The sequence below is a fragment of the Drosophila rhopaloa genome, unplaced genomic scaffold (genome assembly GCF_018152115.1).
Source record: "Drosophila rhopaloa isolate 14029-0021.01 unplaced genomic scaffold, ASM1815211v1 contig_115, whole genome shotgun sequence".
Taxonomy (NCBI): Eukaryota; Metazoa; Arthropoda; class Insecta; order Diptera; family Drosophilidae; genus Drosophila; species Drosophila rhopaloa.
Genome location: NW_025334990.1, coordinates 16,148,307 through 16,166,378, shown reverse-complemented (window position 1 = coordinate 16,166,378; position 18,072 = coordinate 16,148,307). Strand labels below are relative to the sequence as shown.

The following is an 18,072-nucleotide window of genomic DNA, read 5'->3' as shown; positions in this document are numbered from 1 at the left end:
GCGTAGATTGAAAGTGTTTGCGTTTATTTTAAATTAAATGTACCTTTAATTGCCGTCTCTTAACTGCTAATAATGCTTAACAATTGAATTGTTTTAATTTATGTTATTTATGTGTGGTATATGCGTTACCTTTATTAATGGTTATTTTGTATATAAAAACATCCAATCGGAAAGTTTCTCTAACGCCAATATGTACAGTTCTATCGGGTTAAAACATCCTACAAATTGCCTTAGTTGGCGACTTTGAATTGACGACTATTTTATGGTAAATATATTGTTTTTGTATTGCAAAACATACACTTTAAACTTAATTTAAATTCTTGTATACATACTTTACAAACGCTCAATGGTCGGACTTAACAATAAATCAGTAAATATATATAGATGTACCTATATAATAAAAAAAATTATTGAAAATCGTTGCTAACGGCTGTCCTCAAAAGTGAATGATTTTCGCGCTGCAAAAAATTCGAATCAACTAAATTATGAATACATATTGCATTTACAAAAGGTTGCTCGTTCGCACAGCATCTAAATGCGGGAACTTCCAGAAAGGGAGGATCCCACTGCTGCCGCTGTGCGGAGAATACTAAACTAGTACAATAGTACAATTATTACACACTAGGGCCTATGAACAAGATAAGCATTATTGGAAGATGCAAGCGATTGCAAATTTGCAAATATTGCAATATGTTTGCCGACTACATTACAAAATCAACAAAGCGCTAAACGCCCTTCGCACAAAGAGGGATGCAACAATTTAAATTACATTTAAACTTGGCCCGCCTGATCAACAATAAAACCGATGTGTGTGGACTCGCCCACTGACTGGATTAGTTGCTCCCGCTGCTGTTCTTCAGCTGCACCCCCAGAACCTCGCGCAGTTCGCCCAGCTCCTGAGGTCCCTGCATGAGGCGCTTAACACCCCGCGGCAGTCCACGGCACGATGCCAGGTTAATAGAGCTCATCTTCCGACAATTCGTCAGTATTTCCTTTACCGCCTCATCGGAAACCGACGAACCACACAGATTTAAATGACTGCAATTGGATATTATGAGCACACAATAGTTTAATTAGTTCAATATATACTCACGCCATCGGGGACTCCCTGCCCTTTTCGGCAAGAGCACGAAGGGCGTTATCTATGGGCTGCTGCATATTCGCCCAGGCCAGATCCAGTTCAATGAGACTGTGCGCCCATTTGGAGGCAATGAGTTCCAGACCCGACCTAATTGGGATAATTTTTGTATTAGGCTGCTTTTCTGATACTGATAATCAATCGAACCCACCCCATGTCTCGTGTCACTGAGCAGCCTGACAGGAATAAATGCTTGATATCCCAGGCTGGTAGGCGGATAAGGCTCTCGTGCGTCAGCCGCGTGCAGTTACGCACGTCCAGCAGCTTGAGTTTAGAGCTGCTCTTCAGGATGCGTTGCAAATGATCGTCGCTTATGATGCGGGATTCGTCCGTCAACGCAGCCACGGACAGTTCTTCCAGATTCGGAAAGCCGGGGGAGTCCATCTGACAATGCATGTAGTTAGTAAAACAAAAACTGAATAGGGTCGTAAGTCGCCTTACAATTTCCTGCATGGTTGCCGTGCTCGGCGTTATGTGAGAGTTTGTCACCCGCAGAACCTTTAGCTTCTGGCAGCCGTGCTGCAACTTCTCAATGTGGAGTACGCCGTGTGATGTGGCCTGAGTGGTCACATTTGAGAGATCCAATAACGTTAGATTCGGACAGTGCGTCTGAAATAAGAAACAAAAGCCAATAAGCCAGATTAAATAAGCTTTTAAAATGCAATACTCACCGAAAGAACTCCGACTATCTGAGGAATTCCCGCCAAACGGTTGTGCGCCAAGTAAAGATGTGTCAGGCGACTGCCCATGGTCTGTAGTGCATTGCACAGGGAGTTGACACCCACAGCACTCTTGCTGGCATTCATCTCAACCTGGGAATACAAGTTAACATTAAACAGAGATTTTGCAAACACACGAATAAACTTACATTAATAGAGCTCAAGTCTAAGCGTTGCAACTTGTGCATGTTATCCACTAAATATGTCAGATGATCCGAGGTAAAACCCTTCCAGCCGGACAGCGTAATGCCAGCAAGATTTGGGCAACCGCTTGACAACTTGGCAAGGAAGCAATTGATGTCCGATATTTTCCAATTGGCTGAAGTGTGATAATTTCGAGTTAGATAAAAGTTTCAAGCTAGATCTATCTCACTTACAAACATTCAGTTCTGTACAGGCACTGCAGCGGTTGTCCACAAACCACTTAAGCTTCAGTTCAGTGCGATACTTTTCCTTGACCCATGTGGTCAGATCCATGGTGCGCCACAGAGTGGGTCTCAGCGAAACCTGGCGCCAGAGGGAGCAAACTCTGCCAAGGCGAAAGAGTGTGGGCAGGCAGCCCTGTGTGTCAACAGCATGCTCAAAAATCTTTAAAAAAAATAAAACTAAAATAAGTTTTCGCTTTTTTTTTAGGTACTTATATTTATGCTTACCCTGAAAAGGACTTCCTCTGGCAGCTTTTGGGCCCAGACACTCTGCTCGATTGGCTCTACGCCCGCCTCCGGATCCGAGCTAGTTGAAACCTTCTTTTCCCCGCCACTACCTCCTCCACCTTTTTTCTTGCGCGGCTCATACTCGGCCTCATCGCTGTCCTGTTGCTTGGGTTTGCGCACGCGCTTGCGCGCCGGCTTGGAAGCAGCGGGAACAGTGACTGGGGGAGATGAGGCTCCAGCGGGTGCGCCGTCTCCAGCATCGGACTTCTTAATGCACAGCTTGATGCCCACCTTGTTGTCGCTGATCTCGCTTTCGTACATGGGCAGCGCCTTGGGCTTGCGGGATCGGGAGGCTCGCGGTGACGTGGTCGCCGCCTTGCTGGGCTTCTTGCCGCTAAGAGCGGTGGAGAGAGGCTTTCCCGACTTTGGTATGGAGCCATTCACCGCAGCCGTGGGCTTAGCCTGCTCCTGCTGCGGAGGACGTGCAGCCGCGGGAGATCGCTGGCCTTCGGAGGCCGGGGAGCAGGATGTCGATGTAGCCGTGTTGGTCTCATCTGTTTGGGTTTCCGACTTGGGCGGCGACAGGATGTTCTCCGGGATGACGGCCGTGCTTCCTGATGTGGCAGTTTCGGCGGCCAGCAGTTGTGGTGGCGTTTGCGAGGGCGTCGAGGGGGTGAGTGTGTTTATGTCCACCGTGGCGGGTTTTTCCTTTTCTCCTGGCTCACTGTGCACCTGCTCCTGATCGCAAGTATCATCTGTGACCACTTTCATGGCCGATCCCACGGGAACTTTGGACGTGGACACTTCAGCTTTCTCTTTTACTCCATCTTCTTCGGACACCTTGGTCTCCTCCACTTGTGAGGCCAGAGATTCGCTCATCACTCCACTCGCTCTTCTGCAATTAAAAAAGAGTACCGAAGTTATTACCCGAATTACAGTGGAGTCTTTACCATTGCCGTTATATTTATTGCAGTTGAATTTTAATATCACGACCAAAAAATAACATTGTTTTTTATATTGATTTTAAATGCATTTTAACACTCTGTTGCCAATATAAAAAAAGTACCTATACACTCTGCGAGCAATCTGAGTTACGGAGGTTTGACTTTATATTGTTTACGTTCGCAAAGAAAAATGTTTTTTTGTATAAATGTGTTCTTTTGTTTTGCTCGTATTCGCCTTAAACAAACTTTTGTTAAAGAAAGTTCTTGTTACGGAAGTTCGACTGTTTATTTTTTATACCGTTATAATACGAATTTATTTGTCTAGATGACCAGTTTGATAATTATTATATATTGATATTAAGTATTCCAGTCTGCCGACAAAGTCAAAGATTTTAAAAACACAATTTAACATTTTTTTCATTCCGACCGGGAAAATCGATGCAAAAAGAACTCAACCCATTTTGGCGGTTTTTCACGGTTTCCCATTCGCCCCCGTTCTCAATACGAATAGCTTTCCTCTCTTTCTCTTTTCTCCTATACCAACAACACACAGTCGTAAGTCTCACCTGCTACAACAAATTACATATATATTTTTTTGTTTTTATTTTTATTCGTTTGTTCGCTCTTAATAAACAAGTCGACCGCAGTTGGGGTCGCATCGACTTGTTAGTGACCTGTGCGCACACTCCGTTCAAGTTCCCGCCATAAATCTCGGTCAAAATTGGGGGGGTCGATGGGGGTGCTGCCTAGATCTGTTCACACGGGGAGTATATCTGGGGGTTTCTTGTTTCACTACGGTGCTTATTTTTTCTCGCAGCGCTGCACTTCACTTATTGCATACAATGCTCGACGCGACGCGTGCAGGGTGCATAATCGGCATTCAACTCACCACTTGGAAGAGAGGTAGGTACACAAATGTATGTTATCTGCTGACCCACTGGTCGTCTTGCTCTCACGCACTGCGGTACTGTACTGCTGGGCGGTGTGTGAACGGTTCGGCACTAGGTGTGTGTGTTTGAATTGTTCGAATTCGATTCTAAAGATTTTTTCCTTTGGCGTTTTGTGGACACATTAGGCCTTTTCTGCTGCCTGAAATGGCCGATTTCATGTTGTTGCCGATCACGGGGGCACTGCTCTGCAGTTGGTCACGGCATTAGCCACAATTCGTACATTTTAGAAGCGCACAATCAATTAAAACTTATTTATTTGCTGCAACAAACGACGTAGATAGAAAGCTGGGGATGTTGTTGTTGTATCGATACATCACAACAATCGCCGGTGGGACCAGGTGAAAGATATACGATAAATGCTGCATTTGCGCGGCGGGGTGGCAGCACTCTGCTAAAAGCGTTACAATTTGAAATCGTCACGAAGGGGATTCCCCAAAGATAAACTCCTCTCAGTAGGCGTAATCCAGGTTGGCCACCTCCGGCAGCACGGTGAGATTCTTGTGCACCTCCAGCCAACGCTTGGCATCGTAAGTGGTCTTGCCATACGTTCGTCCAAACTTGTAAGTCTCTCCGGGAACGTGGCCTGCATAACTTGGATTCATTCCGTCGTCCGTGTGATAGACAATGAAGTGTCCAACGGGCGGACAGGTGATGGCCGGTCGGCTGAGGTCCTGACCGCAGCACCACGTGTCCCTCTTCCGTTTGTACATGTAATCCGAGAAGCTGCAAAGCGCCCGGCCGGTGAGCACCTTGTTGGACTCCCCAAAACGGGTCACCGACATGGGAATGTGCCCGGCGTATCCATTGATGATGAACTTGTCGGGATCCTCGTCCTCGAGGAAATGGGGCGAAGTAAACTTGCTGTAGCATAGCTTTTCGGTTCGCGGTGGACAGGACTCGTCCTTGATGCCCTTGGACACTCCGGTGACTGGGATCAGCGGTGAGCGGTAGTAGGTCTGTGGCAGCAGCCTCTCGTTGATCTTGCGGTCGAACAGGCCCTTCCCGCTCTCCAGCAGATCCCGGTGCCTCAGCGTCCGTTTCTCGCAGCGGTACCACTCCATCAGGGTCTCGTGGCGAGCCACTCCCGCGGATGCAGCGGCCACATACCGCTTGCCAATCTGACTCACTATGTTGGGCACAAAACCAGCGTAGCCCGGCAGAATGGGATGCCTGTACACGGAGTCCACCAGCCCTTCTCGGGTACGCAGGATCTTCAGCTCTTGCTCTGTGGGGTAATCCTTAAGCCCATGCTTGGCATGAATAGGGGCCACAATCAGTTCCGGGGCATGGTAGATGCAGGGATCTATTAGTAACTTGTGCGTCTGCCGGCCATAAGTGCGACCCACTCTGTCCCGATTTTGGGCGCAATGACCCGTGTATCTATAAGACATAAATATATAATCAAAATTGAAGAATATAAGAAGGAACTTTAGATTTCTTACCCTGGCACCAAGTGCGGCTCCGGCGTTATGGCGTGATCCATTTTACTAACTATAATTTAACTTATACAAGCAATTTAGAAACTAAGTAATGATACAAAGGGATTTACAAGTGTTCCATAAATGATTTATGTATTTACAATGATAAACAAAGGCCTCAAACGACAGATAAATAAAAGTAAGCTAGACATGTTCTAAAGACAGTATAGTCAGCCATCACCAATGGAGTTCTGGAATCAGACGCCCGCAATTCTCAGCATATCCTCGATGTTAACGATCTTCTCGCGCGGCTTTCCTTTGGCTTTGCCCGCCTCGCTCTCAAAATCATTGATCCGCCGCCAGCCATCCCATGTGACTACTCTTTTGCCATCGGCATCGTATCCCGGTTTGGCTGAACTGGTGTCCAAAACATTCGTTGTAATGTCATCACAGATGTTTTTGGCCGCTGCAAAGGCGCCGCCCATCGTGGTCACAATAACGCCAGTGGGCCCAGTCCCCAGCCAGCCGGCCACATAAAGTCCGGGGTCCACCGTTCCCGCAGCATCATCCCTGAGAACGCGACCGTCAATGTTGTGAACACGTCCGCGTTGGTTGTCAAAGTTGATCCCCGCATCCACACAACTGGATTTATAGCCAATGCTGCGCAGGATTAGGTGCGAGGAAAGACGCTCCGTGGAACTGGTGGCCACAGCTGCATCATGCTGGAGTTCCGTGACGGAGAACTCCATTTCCCCTGGGCTTATAGCCTTGGGGGCGCGCAGGAAAATGGGCAGGAACTGTTTGGGGCCAGAGGACCTGCCCTGCTCCTTCAGACTCTTGAGCATCAGTTCGGTGAGTCGCTTGCGAGGACGTTGAAGTTTTTCCAGCTGGGTGTCAATGCCTGGAGAAGATTATCTACTCATTAGGAAGTGAAAACATGGAGATTTTCTTGATTGCCACCTGAGAAATCATCGTTTCGCCAGCGGGTGTCCACATTGGGCAGCTTAAGCATCTCGCGTAGTTCCTTAATAGTGAAGGCGGCCTGCAGGGGACCACGTCTGCCCACCAGATGCACTCGCTCCACTTGGCTGCGGGATAGGGCTTCCAGGGCGTACTCGGTGGTGTCTGTGGTCTGTGAAAGTAATTGTATGTATAAGAGTTTTATTTGAGTCATAAGCCTAACTAACCTTCAGAGCATCCAAAGGACTAAGGAGCATCCTAGCCACATCCACAGCCACGTTGCCTTGACCCACAATCGTCACATCCCGACCACTGAGATCAGGGGCGAGGTTCTCCGCACCGGGCAAACCATTATACCAGGCCACGAATTTCCGAGCAGATATCACATTGCCCTGCTGCTCGTTCTCCAGCTCCAGCTGCCGATCCTGATCCGCTCCGTAGGTAAGCAACACGGCATGGTATCGATCCCTCAGTTCCTGTAGGCTCACATCCGTGCCCAGCGAAAGATTGCCAAAGAAACGCAAACGCGGATGCTCTGCGGTCTTGGTGAAGGTGTTGATTACGTTCTTGACCTCCGGATGATCGGGTGCTACGCCAAAGCTGCAATGTGTGATTTGCATAATGGGACAAGTCGTTAGTCGATAAGTGCGATGGAATGCCGTGGACACGCAACCAGGTGCGGATAAAAGCATTTGAGCTTGGAGAGGGAGTCACAGTCTTGCTGCCGAGATGCAGATGCCAGGTGCTCCACTGGTTGTCTGCCTTTTGGTGATCACCAGTTTGGAATTGACAGCAGGTAATCCTCTGTGGAGTCTTGACCAAGTGGGAGGTACGTAGTCGTCTTGAATTGCTTGAGGATATTCCTCACTTCTCCCCGATCTTTCAGCCTACTTCAGTGGCATCTTCCGCTCCATTGTGGGTCCACTCTTTGGCTTCGGTTTCGGAACCAATAGCACCGCCCTATAAAGCTAGATCTGCTTACCGCACCAGTCCGAAGGGAACCGGAAGCTTCTCGACCACGTCCACCACGCAGTCATCCAGTTGCTTGAGGATTAGTTGGGCGGCATAGAAGCCGGCGGGTCCGGCGCCCACGATGCATATCCGCTTGGTGGGCGTGGCACTCCGGATCACCTGCAACCGGGCGGAACTTGTGTGGAGGCCACGTCTCCAGATGTTAAGTAAATTAAGGCCCATAGTTAACCATTCGCCGATTCTTTTCTTGGTCTATAACGATGGATAACTACTTATTAACAGGTGGCTGATTTGTGGATCAAAGCGATGATGAAATAAAATATGTTTGTTAACAATGATTTGTTATTTACTCTTATCTTTTAAAGACTTTTGCTGGTGGTCTGCAAAATACCCAATATAAATGGACCAAAACAATGTATTTACCAGTCATCGGGCCTTGGTAACACTTTTTAATTGAGGTTTCTTTAGTTTTTTAGACTTTTTAAAGAGAAAAGGATATTTAAAAAGTCTTAAAACATGTCCTTAACAATTAACTGTACCGGTTTGGTATATATTTACTCATTAAATACGTTAATAAGTACAGAAATATAAAAATGTTTAAAAGTCAGTGCCAGAGTTGCCAGATCTTGCAGACCAAAAAGCTAACGATAACGATATAATATCAGCGAGCATTATAAGGCGGGCAATTTGAATTTGCTCTTATCACTTTTACAAAATGCGAGGAATAAGCTTTACATTTAAGAGTGCGTGTGTTGGTAGTAAGTTATTGGCCACTAGGATTATTTATTATTTGTAAATGTAAACATTTGGAAAATAAAGACCATATAGTCAAAACATTGAATGATTTTATTTCATCATGCCATATTTCTACATATCTTCATTCGGCTGCACTACAGTATACGATTTATTTTGGGTGCTTTTCTAAGCGTAACACAGCAAATTTGATTGGCTATAAGTGAGGGAGTGATCTAAGAGTCGGCGCTTCAATCGTGGTTGAGGGCCAGATGACGCTTGGCATCGATAGTGGAGCGGCCGTAGGTGTTGCCCACTCGGAACTTATTGCCCGGAACATGGCCTCCGTAGCGCGGAATCATGCCGACCACCCGGGGATAGATCACGCCATTGGGATTTGCGAAGGAGCGACCCACGCCAGCCTTCTCCACGGGCACCCACTCGGCGCTGCGGATGAAGTGCATGTCGTTCTTCGGGTAGCACCATCCCTCGTCCGGCAGGTGGAAGTCGAAACCGAATCCTGGGGAGCAAAAATAGGGTATAAGTAGGGAACTCTTGGTCAAACCTCCACTTACGGCTGGAGTAGGACATGATCTCTATGTGTTTCCGAAAAAGTTGTTGATTCCTGCGAGTGTTGCTGCTTAACTGGGTAACTGGAAACTGAATCTGGCTATTAATAGCAGCCTGACAGGAGGCGCTTCGACAAAACGACCGCGTTTCCCATGACAACGGAGGCCAGGATTGCCTAGATGGCAGCAACAAGTTCGGTCACGACACCGATTTGCATTTCCTGATGGCTGATTTTAATGGCAATTAATTCGACTCCTCGTAACAACACAATTACCGTGGCATTTAAAAGAGTTACGGGGTACGGTTTATTTTATTACGTGTACTGGTTCATAATTTAGTCATTTACAGGGCGATTGTATTGATTAACAAGATGGAAGGTTTCAGGGCCGGAAGTTACTACATTTGGGATTTCCTCGTCTCATCCTAGTTGGACTTCTTGGCCTTCTTCTGCTGCTTGCTCTTGAGCTTCTCCTGCTTCTTGAGTTCCTTCTCCGTCAGGGATTTGTACAGCTTGTAGCCGAAGAGAGCTGTAATGTGGAAAAAAGGTAGTCTAGTTAGTAAGGTAATTTCGCTTGTAAGTTGAGTTCAAAGGAACTGAGACCGAATATCGAGACCAGGAGAAAAATCACTGCCGTCACTATGGAACTGGAGTAGGTCTGGGCTATGTTGGCATGCTGCACTATTCTCTGTTCGATCCTGCCTATCGTCTCCTGGAACTTCTCCTTCATCTCGGCCAGAAACTGATGCCTATCCGTCTCGGCCAGGGACTCCAGCTTGCTCTGCATATCGCCGATCCGCTTGACCAGATCCTGCGAGAACTTGCTGCTGGGCCCCGTTTTGGCCACAATCGCCTCCACGGACTTTTTGAGCTGCTCGATCACGCCGAGTTCGTCATTGGGCCCTGAGAAACTCATGTTTTTGGGAGGGGGATTTTCGAAAGGGGTCTAGGTGTCAACTTCTGGACGGCATGGGTCTCTGACAAGTACTGCTTCTTGGGTGTCTGTGTGGTGAGTTCTACGCACACCGGTGGTTATCTTATCGAAAATCGAACGCCTATAAACGAGGCAAACACTCTAGCCGGGGCTCGTGGGTGTGTGAGTGCTCTGGCAGGGCCCCCTAAACCTTATCGCCGCCTTTCCCCTTTGCCCAGAAACCCATGCCCAAGCGGGCGCGGGCCGATATCGCACCCGATAAGGGTGGAACGGGCTGGATGGCTCGTTCCGGAGGACGCTCGCTTACCAAAGACAATCAGTATTAGGGCCAGCATCACGAAGAACACCAGGTACTCCCGGGAACTGTGGCCCGCCGGCTGTCCATACTGGCGCATGAAGTCCTCCGGCGACGGCGGCTTCGGGTTGAAGATGCTCTCGCGCAGCTCGGCGCGCTCATCGTCCGAAATGCCCTCCATGCCCTCGACCAGCTTCCAGATCTCCTCGGCACTGGGCATCTTGAAGTCGGGATGTCCCGGCTCGGGACCGGCAAAACCATTGGGTCCTCCGGCCGCAGCGGCAGCTGCCACGTCCTCAGCGAATGCCTGCTGGTTCAGCGGATCCTCAGCCATGATCTAATCTCTCTGTGCTTTCGGTTTTAATTTACGGGCTGTGTTCTGTGGGCTCTCGCTTTTAGCGGTTCGCTTCTGAATGGGTGGTATATATATGGGAAATCATGGTTTACGGATCTGCTTTTTGGGGTCTCAGCATGCTACTGGGGGGTGGAGGGGGTGCCAAAAAACAAAATCACAGAAACAAACAACGTGGCACAAACAAACTAAACGGATCTTGGGGCTATATGGATTTGATTATCTTTAACACAAGTTTGACACGCGGCATGCAGAGATAATTACGATTGGGTATAGAACTTATTCAACAAATCATAGATAGTATTCCCCCCCCCCCCAGATTGCACACTTTTGAATATTATTTAATTTTGGCGCTAGATCGCCGGTGCTTACGTGCTCCGGCTTCTGCTGTTCAGGAGGACTGAGTGAGTCTCTATAAAATGTATATTAAAATCAATACGAAAATAAACTGCCCCTCGTGTGTAATCAGTCGGTTATATTTCATTACTCTCAGATATGCCCACTAGTTTAATTTTCGCTGCGCTTTTTGGTTTGCCTCTCGCTTTCGTCAGCATATTTTCAAAGGTAGTCCGAAGAAGTTGAAGAGCATACTTTATATATATGTACATATATATATATATTGTGTGCGATAAGGGAGAGCCAATAATCACTGCCGGACACACGACTATATTGAAACAGAGTCCAAGCTAAGAGGCCCACCCACGAGACAGATAGCTAAAAAGTTAGCCAGTTAGTACTTAAAGATTTAAGATACACTCTCTTTACTTTTACAGAGTTTACAGAAAATGGAAATTTAAAGTTGATTATGCCTAATAATGTCCGTAACTTCAACAACATCATTATCTCCAATCTTTGTTCCTACTAAAAATATACAGTGAATGCTGATGTTAAAGAACGTACTAATAGAAACTAAGAGTTTATGGTTTATTTCTTTAAAGTTAAGATAAAAGTTTCAGAATCGGCTATAGAGAGAATACTGTATTGCTAGTTTTTCCCTTTTAAGTTTTTGCAATTCCAAATTTTGATATTAATTCTGTATTAAAAAACCTATTTCTATTTCTGTTCGTTTATTGAATAGATAAGTAGTTCTATTTTCCAGAGGTTTGACTGTACTACATCGACTTTTGAGTGGTGGCAGGTCGAATTCTTATCACACCGCCCTTATCGCTCTTCAAACCCACAAACTTTTGGCTACGTAGGCAAGAAAACCGGAATGGCACCGAATGGCCGTATAGAACACGTAAGACAACTGCCAAAATCACAATCCAATCTATAAAACTATCTCAAACCAAAATAAGATAGGAACGAAAAACCAAACACAAATGACACATCCAACAGCTGTAGTTAAAAAAGGGGAGTTACGAGGGGGCTAACATTCAGATTGAGTTGCTCGCTTGGTGAAAGTCTTTTGACCCAATTTGCGGTCGGGATTTCGACCAGGTTATAACATGCATAACATAGGGGGAATGGGAGGGGGTCGATACCAAGATGGATGGGGGAGGGGGTGGACTCACCTGCCAGGGTAAAAACAACAACAGCCGGCACATAAAATGCAAAGTCGGGAATGGACTGCTGGAACGGCGAACCGGCGTCGGTGAGGTCGACCATGTTGATATTATTCAAGATTGTCTTTTAAGGAGCACTTGGGCAGCGTCTGCACTGGATTTTTCACGTTCTTCTTGCGACTTTATCTCAATAATTACAAAAAAACGACTGAGAGGAAGCTGCGGATGTCAGAAAAAATTTTACTTTATAACGATACATCGATAAATTGAAAAGTGAGGCTGCAGTTATTGTTACTTAAGACCGATACTAGGCAACCTGGGCACACTCCCATTTAAATTAGCCGTTACTTTAAACTGAACATTTGATTAGAATACTAAAATTGTATCTGAATTTTGAACTCACTTCTGACTCGTTTATATGGAATAAACTTAAAAACATAAAATACTTGATTATTATTTATTTACTAATTTGTATATACAATCTCTGTCTCAAACGAATCGGAAGGTTAAGCACCCAAACCGCACTGCGTAACATATGCTTTGGCAAGAGCACACTGGGCATTCTGAGTCCACCGATGATCCGGACAGTTCTTGAAGTATTCCATATAGGTGCATCCCAGAACGATGGCGGAAAACGGACTGCATCTTTGTGGTTGCTGCTGGGTTTGCTGCTGCTGTTGCTGAAGGAACATAGCCAATCTTCGCTGGGATTGTGGTTCACATTTGGAATAAGCCATCGTCATTGCTTCCACATATAAAGTATCGTTGGAGAATTTAGCCGAGAGATCGCTGCGTATGTTGGCCAAGTTCAGTTTTTGTGGTTCCTCAATATACTTAGAAGATGTTAGGATGCACTCAGCCAGACACTAAATTATGAAGAAATTAATGTGTTTAAGGTTTTTTGAATATTCTCCTAAAAAATCTTACAGCTGCAGTGTCTAGAGATGGAGGTCCCCCTTGTTTTTGACCACTTGCAGCTCCTAGAATTCTCTGGGCGCATTGCTCTGACATCTGGTCACGTCCTCCGTCTCTGCAACAAAGTGCAGGATCCTAAAAAAAAATATAAATATTGCTAAGTATTTCCTCACATTTCTATTAAAAACAATAAAAACCCACCACAAGTTGCGGCGGTCTTTGGCAATCAATAGTGGTTTGGCCAAATACTTGAAAAGTATTTAGTGCAACTCCAAGCAAAACGGAGATCAAAAAAATCTGACTGGGCGACATTACTTCGATTGACTGACTAAAATGACTGATATGAAAATGTAGTCGAAAGGCCCATTTTATATCCCTCACGCAGCTCCACATCTATTGGAACGCAAAGAGTAATGGCCACTTAATTGTGCTAGCCACGCATGACCAGAAAGGCACAGCAAAAGTTCATTGTTGCAATCTACTGCTGTTTGGGGCCAATGTCATAAATAATGTCATGTTTTGGGCCATTGACATTGCAGTAAGGTTATAGTTCGTTATATAAGCATAGAACGTTCTCCGGTCAATTTAACAGCAATTACCGAAAATTTGTGGAGTTGGGAATTTCGCTGCAAAGTGTGTCATGGCGTTGAAAACGAGTAATATGTGCGATCATTATGATTGAATTTAGTTAGTTTAGTTTAAGCAACTTCGAAATTTGGTTGATATTTAACTAGATAAGTAAGTATAAAAAAACAATATATATTTAAACTTTGAATAATGGCGCCTGTCGCTACAACAAGTTGGCAGTACTCTACAGTAAAGTAACAATCGATTGCTGAGTTATCGATAACAATGGACGCGGGCACCAAAATGTGAGTAATAAAACATGGATTAAAAATATGAATTAATCGTTTATTATTGTTTATTCCTCCTAGCTTAGTTGTGGGCGATGTGCGGGGTCGCTTTAAGCAACTTTTCCAACGGGTGGAGCAGGTCAACAAAAAGGCGGGACCGTTTGAAATCCTGTGTTGTGTTGGTGATTTCTTTGGCGAAGAAAAACAAAACGAGGAATTGATTGCCTACAAAAATGGATTTAAACATAGTAAGTAGAAGGAAATATAAGCATGTATAAGTTTTTATATAACCCTCTAATTCATAGTCACTGTACCCACCTACATCCTGGGGCCCAACAAGAAGGAGCATGGCACATACTTTGAAAATTTGGCGGATGGTGAAATCTGCACCAATCTCACATATCTTGGAAGGCGTGGAGTTTACACCCTGAGCAGTGGTGTTAAAATAGCCTATCTAAGTGGGTTGGAGGCAGATAGCTCTGGGGATTCCTCTGGTTCGGAGTATGAGTTCACCAAAGCCGATGTTTTAGCCGTTCGAAACTCCTGCCTGGTGTCCAAGAACTGCTCCACGGAATACCGAGGAGTGGATGTCCTCCTCACATCGCAATGGCCCTTCGGGATGCAGGAGAAGGAGAACGTATGTGTCTCTCTAGAGATTTCACTATTCATCTATTTGTAAACACAATTTCTATTCTAGGCCACAGCATCCAAACTGGTATCATTTCTCTGCCGCGAGATCAAGCCGCGATATCACTTCTGCCCCAGAAGCCACTACGAGAGTGCTCCCTTTCGGATGCCCAAGGATGAAACCACCCAATTCGAGCTTTGCACTCGATTTATTTCCCTGGCGGATGTGGGAAATGCCGAGAAAGCCAAGTACATTTACGCACTTACCCTAAAACCAGTTGATAAATCACGATTGCTGGACCTGGTGCAAAAAACAACCAACGAAATACCATGTCCTTTTATTGGCTTAGATTTAGGTGGCGCCATCAACAAGAATGAATCGGTATGATGATGACTACCCTTGGTGAAATATCTAACTAATTCTGTAACTTTACCTTATTTAGTCTGAGAATCGCCAGTACTTTTATGACATGGATGGTGGCAGTCGCAAGCGAGTGAGAGGAGATAATAACAGAAAAGACAAACGCCCGAAAATACCTCAAATTGAGCAAGGTTTGTTTTCAAACGTCTATAACAAACTGCATTTTTATTAAATTTCTTCTCTTTTATTATAGATAAGTGCTGGTTCTGTTTATCATCCCCCGATGTGGAGAAGCATCTCATTATCACTGTGGGCGAACGTTTCTATCTGGCTCTGGCTAAAGGACCCATCAACAAGCATCATGTCATGATATTGTCCACTAAACATGTTCCCTGCGCAGCTCAACTCAGTCCTGAGGATTGGGAGGAGCTGAATAAGTTTAAGGCAGCGCTACGAAAGCTCTTTAAAACCTTGGGACAAGTCGTTTGCTTTACTGAGCGGCATTACAAGTCTGTCCACCTCCAAATCAATGTGCTTGCCTTTGAAGAAGGATATGCCTGGAAGATTAAACATAGTTTTGAGGTACACACAACCCTTATTCTCCCAAAATATTTATTTTACAACTTTTTATAAAACTTTAGGACAAAGCGGAGGAATTTAACCTGGAGTTTGAGACGTTGCCGGCATTGGACTCTGAGAAAATGCTACCAGAAATGGGACCTTATTTCCTAGCTGAGTTGCCCGACGACAGCACGCTTATTACGCGCCAAATGAAACATTTTCCTATTCATTTTGCCAGGTGCGTTTAGATCTCATTTACTTCAGACAACTGCTAATAATCGCTTATTTCCAGGGACGTGTTCTGTTCGGAGAATCTGCTGAATTGTGACGAAAAAGTCAACTGGAAGGATTGCCTTCTTGACAAGGACGAAGAAGTGGCGTATGTAGAAGACTTCCGAAAGGCTTTTGCTCCTTTTGATTTTACAGACGACTAAGAAAAGAACACTGTATGTATAGTAAAATTTCATTTCGGTTGTAATTGCTGAGCCCATGCTAACAGTTCATCCATATAAATGCTAAAACTACAATTTAATTAAAAACACACTTGTTAAGTCGTTGTAATCGAGTAATTTAGGAGTCACGTTGGTAGATTTTGTTGAGAATTTGCAGGAAAGTCTGATGTGGCACCCCGCGAGAGGTTTGTTGAATGTGAGTTTTGATCATGTTGTAGGATTCCTCCTCGAAAATGGCATAAGTGGATGGCAGTCCCAGTTCCTTGTACAGCTCCTTGACCCGGTCTACTTTAGCTGGATCTGCAAAATAATCGAATGTTTGAGAAAAGATAATGACAAAAAGCTAATTTGACCCTACCCTCTTTGCCATAGCAATCAATCATGATTTGTTTCTGCTCGACATTGGCTCGCTGCATGGCCACCACTGCCAGCCAAGAGCACTTGTTGTCCTGAATATCGGTCCCGATTTTGCCGGTCACTTCCGGATTACCGAAACAGTCGAGGAAATCGTCTTGTACCTGGAAAAAGTTACCCATTTCCAAAAGAATGGTTTTTGACTGACGGAAAGCCTCGGCGTCTTTATAACTAAACAAAAGAAAAACAGGATTAGTAAAGAAACTCTCGGAAATTAAAGGTTCATGTCGCACCCAGCTAAATGTAAAGCAATGGCGAATGGTAGGTAGAAGGAGTAATAGGCAGTCTTGTTTTCCACAATTGCTTTGTAGTTTTCCATGGTGAATTCCGAGACACAGCGATTTGAGTTGAGCTGGTCCAACGATTGTCCACAGGTGGTAATGTAGGTGATTTCGTGGAAGAGCTCCATCAGAGCCACATAGCAGTCCAGGTGGCTGAAATGCATCTTCAGAATGGCGTACATGGCGTTCTCAATCATAAGGGCGTCGTTTATGGCGGTCAGACCAACATTCTCCACCTTGTGCCAGCAGGTTTGACCGCGTCTGGTGGTGCTGTTGTCCATCACATCATCGGATATGATGAAGAAGCTTTGGAGCTAGAACAATAATGTGTTTTATTTAAAGGAAAAACTTCTTTGTGATGGACTCCTACCATTTCCACACACCAGCCCAGATATTGGGCGAGTTTTATGTTCTCAGGCGTGAGATCCTGGGCGGGAACCAGATTTTTATACGTAAGCACGGTAAGAATGCCTCGGTTCTTCTTGCCCCTGGGAACATTGTACTGGAGGACCTGGGCGAACCACTTGGCCGCATCGTTGCAATTGTACGTCTTCGTCACGGTGGTGATGTCACGCACAAGATCTGCCAAACGGAATAGAATTAGCATTAGTATTAGCATGATAATTGGCAAAAGTAAACGCAGTTCACCTGGGAATACGGCCATAAAGTCGCGACTCTCATCTTTCGACACCGTGACGCGAGCGGCTATGGGAACCGAGTGATTTTGGAGCGTTGATAAGGTTCTGTGGACAAAACAAAGTCAAGAACAATAGAGTGCAGAACTAACACAGGCGCATATATAGAGATCTGGCCTACGTGACTGCATAAGTAGGTACAAACTTTCTCCCCCACATTAACACCGAGAAACTCCGCATCCGAAATCACGCCCAAATCAGGCATCCGATACATGCATATACCGGTCGAAACGTAAACAAAACAAAGGTCAAGTGCGAAAACCGGTAAGATTGATTACCTGCTGGTTCTCTTCAGCTTTTGTTCGTTGACAAGTTCGGAGGGCAGGCCGCCAATGGTAGGTAGGATGGGCTCCGAGTTGACCTCGTCGCTGGTAGAGATCAGGCGCTGGAGGCGCAGCGGGCTGGCGAGGATCCGCTGCTGCGGCAGGAGCATACGGGCCAGTTTAAACATTTTAATTCACGGTTCTTAACTGATAACTATCCGCACGAAACGAAACTACAATTCAACTTGGGTACGAAATAGCCAGTGTGACCAAGGCATGACTTTGGACAAAATACTTCTTCATTTTTATGAGTACAATAAAAAAATAACGGTTTTTACCCGGTTTTCTTAAGATCTTCTTTTAATTTAATTGTTTTTGAATACTGATAAAAAGTCAAAGTAATAACTGTGTAAATAATTTTGTTTTGACATTTTCTGATTCATTTAAGGTAAAACTTAATAAAGTTTTTTCTGGGACTATTATTGAAAGCAAATGTGCTTTCCATTTAA

The 18,072-nt window shown here is 45.3% G+C and overlaps 9 protein-coding genes across 14 annotated transcripts; 2 read left to right on the top strand and 7 right to left on the bottom strand.

Moving 5' to 3' along the window:
• Positions 1-3: 3 nt before the first annotated feature.
• On the bottom strand, positions 4-4,782 carry LOC108044832 (F-box/LRR-repeat protein 6). The gene is made up of 9 exons (XM_017123982.2): positions 4,344-4,782; positions 2,511-3,405; positions 2,235-2,445; positions 2,007-2,176; positions 1,810-1,950; positions 1,580-1,747; positions 1,290-1,522; positions 1,094-1,228; positions 4-1,038 (listed from the first exon to the last, which is right to left on the bottom strand). The coding sequence occupies exons 2-9, from the start codon at positions 3,387-3,389 to the stop codon at positions 834-836; spliced, it is 2,142 nt and encodes a 713-aa protein (XP_016979471.1). The 5' UTR covers positions 3,390-3,405; positions 4,344-4,782; the 3' UTR covers positions 4-833.
• Positions 4,641-6,000, bottom strand: LOC108044835 (UPF0605 protein CG18335). The gene is made up of 2 exons (XM_017123984.1): positions 5,847-6,000; positions 4,641-5,784 (listed from the first exon to the last, which is right to left on the bottom strand). Exons 1-2 carry the CDS (start codon positions 5,885-5,887, stop codon positions 4,854-4,856), a joined length of 972 nt encoding a protein of 323 aa, XP_016979473.1. The 5' UTR covers positions 5,888-6,000; the 3' UTR covers positions 4,641-4,853.
• On the bottom strand, positions 5,949-8,121 carry LOC108044833 (NADPH:adrenodoxin oxidoreductase, mitochondrial). Its single transcript, XM_017123983.2, has 5 exons — positions 8,105-8,121; positions 7,765-8,006; positions 7,010-7,382; positions 6,783-6,954; positions 5,949-6,723 (listed from the first exon to the last, which is right to left on the bottom strand). Exons 2-5 carry the CDS (start codon positions 7,974-7,976, stop codon positions 6,080-6,082), a joined length of 1,401 nt encoding a protein of 466 aa, XP_016979472.1. The 5' UTR covers positions 7,977-8,006; positions 8,105-8,121; the 3' UTR covers positions 5,949-6,079.
• On the top strand, positions 7,490-7,785 carry LOC108044839. Its single transcript, XM_017123994.1, has 2 exons — positions 7,490-7,611; positions 7,669-7,785. The coding sequence occupies exons 1-2, from the start codon at positions 7,512-7,514 to the stop codon at positions 7,746-7,748; spliced, it is 180 nt and encodes a 59-aa protein (XP_016979483.1). The 5' UTR covers positions 7,490-7,511; the 3' UTR covers positions 7,749-7,785.
• A 461-nt stretch (positions 8,122-8,582) lies between the features above and the next one.
• Positions 8,583-9,235, bottom strand: LOC108044838 (protein FAM166B). Its single transcript, XM_017123993.2, has 2 exons — positions 9,062-9,235; positions 8,583-9,006 (listed from the first exon to the last, which is right to left on the bottom strand). The coding sequence occupies exons 1-2, from the start codon at positions 9,075-9,077 to the stop codon at positions 8,738-8,740; spliced, it is 285 nt and encodes a 94-aa protein (XP_016979482.1). The 5' UTR covers positions 9,078-9,235; the 3' UTR covers positions 8,583-8,737.
• A 102-nt stretch (positions 9,236-9,337) lies between these two features.
• Positions 9,338-12,391, bottom strand: LOC108044837. Of its 6 annotated transcripts, none has more exons than XM_017123988.2 (3): positions 12,150-12,263; positions 10,296-10,692; positions 9,338-9,583 (listed from the first exon to the last, which is right to left on the bottom strand). In XM_017123988.2, exons 2-3 carry the CDS (start codon positions 10,615-10,617, stop codon positions 9,480-9,482), a joined length of 426 nt encoding a protein of 141 aa, XP_016979477.1. In that variant the 5' UTR covers positions 10,618-10,692; positions 12,150-12,263; the 3' UTR covers positions 9,338-9,479. The 6 variants fall into 6 exon arrangements, with proteins under 6 accessions (XP_016979477.1, XP_016979478.1, XP_016979475.1 ...); XM_017123989.2 differs by lacking the exon at positions 12,150-12,263 and adding an exon at positions 11,008-11,150 and having other exon boundaries at positions 10,296-10,689; XM_017123986.2 differs by lacking the exon at positions 12,150-12,263 and adding an exon at positions 11,008-11,143.
• Positions 12,392-12,583: 192 nt separating this feature from the next.
• On the bottom strand, positions 12,584-13,375 carry LOC108044820. The gene is made up of 3 exons (XM_017123965.2): positions 13,257-13,375; positions 13,068-13,190; positions 12,584-13,006 (listed from the first exon to the last, which is right to left on the bottom strand). The coding sequence occupies exons 1-3, from the start codon at positions 13,365-13,367 to the stop codon at positions 12,647-12,649; spliced, it is 594 nt and encodes a 197-aa protein (XP_016979454.1). The 5' UTR covers positions 13,368-13,375; the 3' UTR covers positions 12,584-12,646.
• A 505-nt stretch (positions 13,376-13,880) lies between these two features.
• On the top strand, positions 13,881-16,027 carry LOC108044862 (CWF19-like protein 1 homolog). The gene is made up of 8 exons (XM_017124024.2): positions 13,881-13,927; positions 13,991-14,157; positions 14,215-14,546; positions 14,607-14,918; positions 14,980-15,088; positions 15,151-15,479; positions 15,539-15,696; positions 15,751-16,027. The coding sequence occupies exons 1-8, from the start codon at positions 13,908-13,910 to the stop codon at positions 15,890-15,892; spliced, it is 1,569 nt and encodes a 522-aa protein (XP_016979513.1). The 5' UTR covers positions 13,881-13,907; the 3' UTR covers positions 15,893-16,027.
• On the bottom strand, positions 15,910-17,837 carry LOC108044863 (farnesyl pyrophosphate synthase). Its single transcript, XM_017124025.2, has 6 exons — positions 17,579-17,837; positions 17,254-17,348; positions 16,976-17,187; positions 16,558-16,919; positions 16,269-16,495; positions 15,910-16,210 (listed from the first exon to the last, which is right to left on the bottom strand). The coding sequence occupies exons 1-6, from the start codon at positions 17,749-17,751 to the stop codon at positions 16,029-16,031; spliced, it is 1,251 nt and encodes a 416-aa protein (XP_016979514.1). The 5' UTR covers positions 17,752-17,837; the 3' UTR covers positions 15,910-16,028.
• Positions 17,838-18,072: the final 235 nt, after the last annotated feature.